Source organism: Astyanax mexicanus, chromosome 17 (assembly GCF_023375975.1).
Source record: "Astyanax mexicanus isolate ESR-SI-001 chromosome 17, AstMex3_surface, whole genome shotgun sequence".
NCBI classification, from domain to species: Eukaryota; Metazoa; Chordata; class Actinopteri; order Characiformes; family Acestrorhamphidae; genus Astyanax; species Astyanax mexicanus.
Window position 1 is genome coordinate 40537410 of NC_064424.1, and position 10091 is coordinate 40547500.

At 36.6% G+C, this 10091-nt stretch overlaps 1 protein-coding gene across 5 annotated transcripts in view; it reads right to left on the bottom strand.

Annotated features, from left to right (window-relative positions):
• ehmt1b (euchromatic histone-lysine N-methyltransferase 1b) overlaps positions 1-10091 on the bottom strand; it is a 68373-nt gene that overhangs the window by 6204 nt on the left and 52078 nt on the right. For all 5 annotated transcript variants that reach the window (XM_022676504.2, XM_022676503.2, XM_022676501.2 and 2 more), the window contains exons 16-25: positions 9773-9895; positions 9582-9683; positions 7918-8022; positions 5898-6052; positions 4378-4545; positions 3429-3573; positions 3261-3338; positions 3034-3149; positions 693-779; positions 196-274 (exon numbers count right to left, since the gene is read on the bottom strand). In XM_022676504.2, the coding sequence (XP_022532225.2) occupies positions 196-274; positions 693-779; positions 3034-3149; positions 3261-3338; positions 3429-3573; positions 4378-4545; positions 5898-6052; positions 7918-8022; positions 9582-9683; positions 9773-9895 (1158 nt within the window). The remainder of the gene's footprint in view (positions 1-195; positions 275-692; positions 780-3033; positions 3150-3260; positions 3339-3428; positions 3574-4377; positions 4546-5897; positions 6053-7917; positions 8023-9581; positions 9684-9772; positions 9896-10091) is intronic.

The window sequence follows — 10091 nt, forward strand, 5'->3', positions numbered from 1 at the left end:
TAGATGAATGGGGGGATTGAAGCAGAGCAGGTCAACAGAGAGCAAAAACAAAACCAGAGGCATAACTCCTGTCCGTCTCCACTTCAGCCTGTAGCAGCCAGCTTAAACGCATACAAGTGCCAGAAGATCTTCAGTGAGGCGCACCACAGGAGTCAATGTGGCATTAAGGGGCAGTTATTTTTAGTCTGGCTCTACCTTGCTGTCCAGGCTGAAAAGGTAGGAATCATTCTCCCTGACATCTGCCTCGGCGTCCGAGATGATCTCACCCACATATCTGCACAGAGGAAGCACGGTATGAAGCATTAGAGCATGCATTAGCATACAAATAAAAAAAGATACAGATAAAGACGTGAATAAGTCTTTATACATCGATGCTTAAAGGTTTGTGAACCCAGTAGAATATTCTATATTTCGATATAAATATGACCTGAATCATCATTGGATTTTTACGAAGATTTCCTAAAAGTAGATAAAGAGAAATCAGTGTTCTTTTCGACTCCTTTCAAAGTCTTTATCGTCCTATTAGTCCTTATTGTCTTTATTTTAGTTGTGTGATCTTTTGCCAAGAGTTAGACTATGCAAAGGCATATTTGGAAAATATAAAAAAAAAAAAAATATATATATATATATATATATATATATATATATATATATATATATATATATATATATATATATAAAAAAAAACTTACTCGCAGACAAAGGTTCCTTGGGGAATATCCTGTAATGTCCGAACACCCCAGCCCTTCTTCTGAGTCCTGAACAGCTGCAGTCGAATCCTGAGGATATGAACAAAAAGGATATCAAAACTGGATATTCCATAGTATAATATTGGTATTTATTACAATATACATTTTTTATATTTCAAACCTATACCAGTGTTCTGACTTTCATAACTAACGTTAAGAATACTCTACAGACATCAGACACATATCATATCAAACAGCAGAACTTATCATATCTACCCAGCACAGTAACATCATTCTAATATCAAACATCAGCCGTTAATTCAACTCATTCAGCCGCATCAGGGCTAACCTTCACAGGTTAAAACTGGCTGGGTTCAGCTGTAAGCTAGCACCAGGGGTGGGCGATATGGCTCTAAAATAATATCACGATATTTCATGGTATTTTTTTGCGATAATGATACTCTTGGGGATATGACAAAACACTGTTTTTTTTTCTTTAAGATTACACTACTGCACAATACTAGTAATGCACTCCAATTTATCTCCATATATCCAGTACTGCAGTTAAATGAATGGTAGTGTACAGATATAATATGTCTCTATATATTTATAAAATGGGAAATGAGAACAGTTTGCATTTTTCTTTTGCTAAAAACAGCAAAACAGTCATACCCTGATGTAATAATTAGGGGTGAGTGATATGGCACAATATTTCAGGGTTTAATATCGTTCAGGATATTCAAAAATGTTGGTGATATATTGCGTATGATATGATATGGCACACTCCTAGCTAGCACTGCAGCTAATCTTAATTTCAATAACTAAAGAGTAGAGTGAGCTCTAGCCATAATCCACACATCATATCAAACCCCAGAACCTAACTAGCACAGTGTCAAAGCATCTGTTTTTTTTTTGTTTGTTTTACATGTACAAACTAAAATGATGTAGTAATTGAAAATATTCAAGGTGTGCAAGATTGTCAAAATATTTAGCAATGGAAAGATATATTGTTTATTTTATTTATCGCTTCAAAAACCTTGATCTTTTATTACTGGTGCTTTGTGGCAATAAACCAATTTCTGGTGTGTGTAGAATGGCTAGGGAGATAAAAATTTAACTATTTATATCTATATACAGGAACCCTTAAAATCCCCAAAAAGTGGGGTGAATTTTTAATTGAAAAAAAAAAAATATATATATATATATATATATATATATATATAAATAATGATAAAATTATTATAAATTATTAATGTAAAAATGTATTAGAGGGTAGTTACTCTTTAATAGTAAGTATCCTAGGATCTCCTGAAAATAAAATCTGGTATGTGACCGTCTCCTATTAATTCTGTGTAATTTGTAGGTGAATGAAGATGAATGAAACTATAAAACATATCTAGATTTTTTTTTATTTTATATACAGTATTTACAGCATCAACCAGTCACTGATGATCATTAAAGAGCCCTGGCATCAGTTCACTGCAATCAAGCGCAACAGAAAAAGGCAGTATCTTTATTCTATATTTATTTACAGTACCAGTAAAAAGTTTGGACATATCTTAGAGTGTTTTTTCTTTATTTTTTTATTTCCTGCATTGTAGATTAATAGTAAAGTCATCTAAACTATGAAGACAAACATAGAAATGATTTAGTACACTAAAAAGTGTGAACCAGAATATTTGATATTTTAGATTCTTTAAAGTTGCACCTCTTGCGTAGATGACAGTTTTGCACATCCTGGCTGGATTTTCTCAATCAGCTTTATGAGGTAGAGTCACCTGGAATTCAGGCTTTCAGTTTAAAGCTGTGCTGAACTCTTCAAGAGTTAATTACTTGAATTTTTGTCTCTTAATGTGTTTGAGAGCTAAGTTGTAAAGTAGTGAAGAGGTAGAGATGGTATACAGTGAATAACTCTATTTGATTAATGTTCTAATCCAGATTATAGCAAGAACTACTCAATTAAGTAAAGAAAAAAATAGAAGGTCAGTAAATATGAAAATTTCAAGAAGTTTGAAAGTATCCTCAAGTGCAGTTGCAAAGACCATCAAAAGCCTTATGATGAAACTGGCTCTCATCAGGAACATCCCAGGAAAGGGAAAAGCACTAGTTAACTCTGTTGCCCAGGAAAAGTTAATCAGGGTTACCAGCCTCAGAAACTGCAAGTTAACAGCTCCCCAGATAAGAGTCACCTAAATGCTTCACAGAGTATTTTGGTTTGTTTAACACTTTTAAGTTATTATATGATTCATTATGTGTTCCTTCATAGTCTGGATGCCTTAAGTATTTATTTACAATGCAGGACAACAGAAACACTGCTTGAAAAGGTGTGTCCAGCATTATTTACCGTAGTCCGTTCTGCACAACACGGTTTTTGCAGGTTCTCCAGCAGGAACAGGCATGGTTGCACTCAAATATTAGAGGTGGTTCTTCGCAACAGAACTCCGGCAGCAGACGACTTTCCTGTGAAAGCCCAAAAAAACAGTTTTTAAACTTTTAAAACAAGCAGTTTCAGGTCATTCAGCTAAAGTGCTTTGGCTTTTAAGATCTAAACAACAAGATATTCAGTCTTACCTGATCATACCAGCAGCGCAGACTGAGCTGACCGCACATGCAGCTGGCCGAGGAGCAGTCGTCTTTACAAACACAGTACTGCACAGGACAAAAACAGGTTCTGTTACAGACTGCCGGCACAATTCAGCTGAGATGTGGTTAATTAACGTATTCAGAAGCTGATTTTACCTGTAAGTGAGTGATGTTTTTGTCGATGTTCATGGGGGAGGTGACGCAGTTATCAGGGACGTATTTGTAGTCATCAGGACAGGGCTCGCTGTCTACGATGTTTACACACGGGACAGGTACTCTCTCATAACCGCGTGCAATGTCCCTGAACACAAGACAAGACAACACCTTCAAACCGATGTGTGAACTTGGCTTAAAATTAAATACCAGAGGAAGATTACACAGGTTTACAAATACACAGTTTTTACTCAACGTGGTAACACTACATTTATTCACATTGCAACAGCAAGCTGGAATTACTACAATAAAAGAAACACTACAGCGATTTACATTTTTGTGAGCATGCACTACAGTCTTATCACAGGACATGTCATGTCCAATAAGGCAAAAATGTACTTAATTTTTTTTTTTTTTTTTTGGTAACACTTTATTTGGATGGTCCATTTGATGGCCTCGTTGACAATCAAGTAACATTCAACTACATGTATATTAAATGCAACGGAACTGAAAGGTGAAAGTAAATGATTCTCTATTAAATATAATCCTACATTCAACTCTAATCCAAACGCTTATCTTAATATTTTAGGATTGGGTTTAGGGTTAGATTTTAAGTTTAGGTTAAGGGTTAGGGTTAGGTGTAGGGTTACATTTTAGGGTTGATTAAGGGTTAAGATTAGGCATAGGTGTAGGGATAGATTTTAGGGTTGATTAATAGTTAAGGTTAGGGTTAGGTGTAGGGTTTTTCATACATAAGGCGCACCATATTATAAGGTGCACTGTTTTTGTTGGAGGAAAAAAAGGATTTTAAGTGCACCTTAAAAAGTGCTAAAAATACATTATTTTTTATATATTTTTATTTTATTTACTTTGGTCATTTTAGTTAGTTTAGCATGATCAGCTGATTGATTGATTGATTGAAAGTTGTATAGATATAAATGTATTGCAGTACCTGTTGAGCAGCTTCTGGTTTGAAGAGCTCTGGTCTCGGCTGGCCTCTCTCTGCTTCCTGTTTGCCTGCAGAGCGTTCCACAGTTTGGAGTTCTGGCTGCAACACTCCATTGGTGAGTCTCCCTCCCTGTTCTTCAGGTTCACATTAGCTCCCAGAGGCAGAAACAACCTGACAGAGGAGCAACAGACCCTCGTTTTATTTTACTCATTTAACACAGATCAAATAACCATTAATCAATCTAAATTGATGTGTCAATCACTCTGGGACACGCCTCTCCTGGGGCATGACTGGATAAAAAATTACTGTAAGTAATTAATAATGTTTAATATTGTTTCAACTAACTGCCACTGCACTTCAAAACACACCATTTTTAATGGGATGCACTGAAGCAGAAACAAAAGTCAGTCTCTGCAGACAGAGAGGGTCATATAAACTTTTGTGCATCACCCTTCTGCTAAGTCTCAGTGCGGCCAATCGCAGAGCAGCTATCATGCTGCTGTCTTTAGGAACGTTTAGGTCCAGAATGGGAAGATTTGTAACAAGGAAAATGAGCTAGAGCTCATTTCAAGTCATGATCATAACAAGAAAAAACTAAAGTTGGTAGTAGATTGGTAAACCAGTGTGTATTTTATGTCTGAAAACTGGAAGCTGATAGTATGAAACGGAGTATATTCAGATGACAGAGACATTACACTATCACTCAATAGTGCTGTGTAAATAACCTAGCACTAATGCAGCCCTGTGTTAAAAAGATATGCAGTGCAAAAAATTCTCACAGCAGCCAGTAACGCTTAAAGTAATACTGGGGTTCTCATAAGACTCAACCTCAGGTTTCTGTCCTAATTTCTGTCCAAAAAAGAGCCAATCAGCTTGCTTTTTACACTGTGAGGTGGGTAAGCATGAGATCTGCGCAAGGCAGCAGCCATACAAAGGCAAAAAACTGTGATATTTGTCATTATGGAGCCAAACGCTACAAACTGTTCATGAGGGGTTTTTTTTTTTCATTTATCAGATTTTATTATTAATTTAAAATATGTTGCTAAAATGGTAACTTTACCTTCAGAATACCTGAAACCTTCAAAATACCAGACCATTGAAAGAAATGATTTGCCTATAAAGACTTTGATTTGTGTTGGTTCTTTTTCTTGCACTGTTCGCTAGTTTTATTACATTTTCCTTTCTATTTGGAAAATCACACATACTGAAGGAATGTAACAGAGTTGAAGTAGAAGTTTTACAGAAATGAAATTCAAAGAAATAGTTATGTTTTTATGGTATTTCAACAAAATTAAACTTGCCTCATTTTGTAAGCTTTTTTAGGGCAGAGCGGATTTAAATTGTTCTTCCTCCAAAAGAGACACACAGATATAAATACTCAAAATCTATATATATAATAAAAAAAAAGTCAAATTTTTCTCCTGATCAGTAAAATGTTTGCTCTGCAGATTTAGGTTCCATTTTGCATTTGGTACTAACTACATGTACAAACATGGGATTCCAGACTCTACAGCCGTACTCACGTAGCACACTCCAGTCGATTCTCTCGTGAAGCGATGTGCAGTGGAGAGTCTCCGTGGACGTTTACTGTGTTGAGGTCACACCTGGCATCCAGCAGAATCTGAGCTATCTCTACAGAGCCAGAAAACGCCGCCCAGTGCAAACAGATGTTCTCCTCCTGAGAAGATCAAACATCCAATCATAAAAAAATAGCCCAGTGTCACGACTGGCAGCAATTATGATGTTGCTTACGACTCCTAGCTTAACTGTGCTGAATATACATCTAACACAGTACACTGACATATCATGTCGTATGACTTGATGCATGACTTGCATGCATATCCTATAAATATAAAAGCTAATAAACATTACACTGAACTGTGGGATGTGTGTTGGGTCTAATATATCATTGCACTTAATAAGAGTTGCTTGTCTGCTTGCATGGACAAATCTAGCCAGACACTGCCAGTCACCATCATTACCCACTACACCGCACTGTCCACTGTGGGTGGTAATTTTAGCCTTACTTCTGGAGTTCTCATAACACTTCACCTCAAGGTTCCATTCAAAGTTAAAAGTCCTGTTCAAAAACAGCCAATCAGCTTGCTTGGTCTACGCTGCAAGAAAAAAAAAATCTGAATTTCTGAATCAGTTTCTCTGATGTTGCTATTTATAGGTTTATGTTTGAGTAAAATGAACATTGTTGCTTTATTCTATAAACTATGGACATAATTTCTTCCAAGTAAAATAGTCATTTAGAGCATTTATTTGCAAAAAATGAGAAATGGCTGAAATAAAAAGATGCAGAGCTTTCAGACCTCAAATTATGCAAAAAAACAAGTTCATATTCATAAAGTTTCGTTCGGAAAGAGTTCGTAAATATATATTTAGTGGAATAACACTTTTTTTAATCACAGTTTTCATCATGCATCTTGGCATGTTCTCCTCCACCAGTCTTACACACTGCTTTTGAATTACCTTATGCTACATTTGGCGCAAAAATTCAAGCAGGTTAGCTTGGTTTGATGGCTTGTGGCTCCTTTTTATTATTCTCCAGAGGTTTTTAATTTGGTAAAATCAAACAAACTCATTATTTTTAAGTGGTCTCATTTTTTTTCCAGAGCTGTATTTTGCTAAAATGTTAATTATACGTTTAGAATATCTAAGAATGTGGAATCAAGGAATGTTAAATGCTCACTCAAAACTTCAGAAATTTAAGTTTTCATCCATCTAGCACCCACTATGAGGCCTAACAATAACTTTATTAAAATAATAATAATGACAATTCATGTTGCCTTGCCATCAGCACGTTGGGCAGTGTACAATCTATCTCACACACAAGATAACAACTCACAAATTACACAGGTGTGTGTGTGTGTCCATGTCGTCCCCAGGGCTACACTTCGTGGTCAGTTTACATACTGCTATCCCATGATTTTGGCCATGTTAGTGTAAAACTTGCTAAGTGCAGTTTTATCAGGGTTCCCACTATTTTAATGGTGTTTTCACACTATCCTTTTTTTTCTGAAGCCTTTCTCTGCAGGTTCGGTACATTTTTGAAGTGTGAAAGCTGCTTTTGAGCCCTGGTCCTTCTGAAAATGGTGGTCTGGGGTTCTCTTCAAGTGAACTACGCCAGGTGTGGAAGCATGTGAAAAGCTGTGTGATTGGGTAATTTTACAATGTGGCCTTATAAATTCACACTTTATTAGGACAGCCCCTGGTTTGGAGGCACTTGGATTGGAACGTTAAAAAGCTCTGTTCTTTACGGCTCAGGTATCAGGTATAAAAAAAAAAATAGCCACCAGTCAAAGTGTTTAAGAAACTACACACAGAAAAGTGACTTATTGAACAATCGATCCACAGTTTGGAAAAGTTCTGTGTAAAAACAAACCAGCTTTAATGAGCTCCTCAGACAAACAACCCTAAAATATTTCTGAAGAGATTTAGAGCAGGAATCCTTGCACCAACTCCTCACATTAAAAATTTACAAACCAAGACGAGATGAAAATATTGATCCACATAAGCCCCGAGGCCCACACCAACCTTGTCTCTGATGTTGGGATCAGCACCTTTAGACAGCAGCAGCTTCACTATGTCTATGTGTTTATACTCTGTAGCCCAGATCATTGCCGTCCAGCCACCGTCATCCTGTAGCCAAGAGAACAATTAAGAGATGACCAAAATGCACAAAACAGGCTAAAGCAGTCACTCAACCCTGTTCACCTCACGGCAAACCTGTTTTTAACTGAAAATGGGTTTATATAGGTGCATCTAAAAAAATAAGAATATAATTGAAAAGCTACTTTATTTCAGTGATTTAGTTCAAAATACGAAACTAATTATATAAATGTTTTAAACACAGAGTGATCAATTTTAAGCATTTAAGCTTTTATTGTTGATTATGGCTTACAGCCAATAAAAACCCAAAAATCAGTGTCTCAGAAAATTAGATTATTATATATAAGACCAATTGGTACTTTAGGCAGTGTGGGTAGTGTGCCAAGTGCTGCTGGAAAATGAAATCCTCATCTCCATAAAAACTTGTCAGTAGCAGAGGGAAGCATGAAGTGCTGTAGGATTTTGTGGGAAAACAAAACTGCACTGACTTTAGACTTGATAATAAAACACAGTGGATCAACACCAGCAGATGACATGTCTCTCCAAACCATCACTGATCATCAGTAAATTTCATTTGTAAATCAAGGGAGCAGAGTCTGGAGGAAGAGTGGAGAGACACACAGTCCAAACTGCTTGAGGTCTAGTGTGAAGTTTCCACCAATCAGTGATGGTTTGGAGAGTCATGTCATCTGCTGGTGTTGATCCACTGTGTTTTATTATCAAGTCTAAAGTCAGTGCAGTTTTGTTTTCCCACTAAATCCTACAGCACTTCATGCTTCCCTCTGCTACTGACAACTTTTATGAAGATGCGGATTTCATTTTCCAGCAGGACTTGGCACACTGCCCACACTGCCAAAAGTACCAATTGGTCTTATATAATATTCAAATTTTCTGAGACACTGATTTTTGGGTTTTCATTTGCTGTAAGCCAAAATCACCAACAATAAAATAAATAAACTCTTAAAATAGATCACTCTGTGTGTAATACATCTATATAATGAGTTTCATATTTTGATCTAAATTACTTAAATTAAGTAACCTTTTAATATACATTCTCTAAAACATCACATGTAGACATGGTTGAGTAAGATTATGGGAGTTTAATGCCAAGACAGCTCATTGGCCATTTTCCTGGCAGGAGCGGTTTTGTTTGATACAGTCATTAGCAGGGGTGTGACAAGACACTCATCTCACAAGATCTCACTGGTCTTGGCATCCCCCTGCTCTGCACTTTTTAAAGGTTTCAGTGATGTAATACACCCACTGCAATTCAGAAAGGGCTTAACGAACTGATCAGCTGACTCCGGTATGTTGGAAGCATAATTCTTACAAATCTTAAAGCCCTAGTATTATAGCATAGTACCAGGATTCAAAAACCCTGCATTTGGATGTAAGGCCAGTAGGTCCATGTTTATCTGCTTCATATCAGAGTCCTATTCTATTGGCAATATTTCTCTACAGGCACTAGATAAGTTTTTGTGTATATCTGCACATCTGAGTCAGTACCTGAATTTAGCATTCATTAGAAGTGGGCTTAAAACATTAGGAAATGTAGTTTGTATTTCAACAACAATTAAAACACATTTTACCTGACAGTTAATGTCTACAAGGCCTGCAGACAGTAAGTGTTCCACGATAGTATAATGTCCAATCTTAGCAGCAAGGTGGAGACACGTCGAACCTTCAGCATCCTGTAAAAAAACCAAAAAATCACTCAAAATGTGCCCAGTGGTATAAGTACAGTGTCTCTATTTTAACTGACTGGATGATCCCTCAAAACCTTGTGGGAGACGATGGCTCCAGCTCTCAGTAGGTAGTTCACTGTGTCCAGATGGTTGTTCTCACAGGCTTCCATCAGAGGTGTGCGCTGGTCCTCATCACACATGTCCAAGTTAGCACCAGCCTTAAGATTAAAAACACACACAACAAGGAGAACCAGTCAAAAACTAAGAAAGTTATAGTGGTGTCAATTAATGATTAATCACATGAGTATTCAGAAAACTTGAGCTTTGAATAGTGAGTCATTTAAAGTAAATTGAAAAATCAATTGTAGACACAGGCACAGTGGAATAATATTTACACTAATGAGGTCAAACACT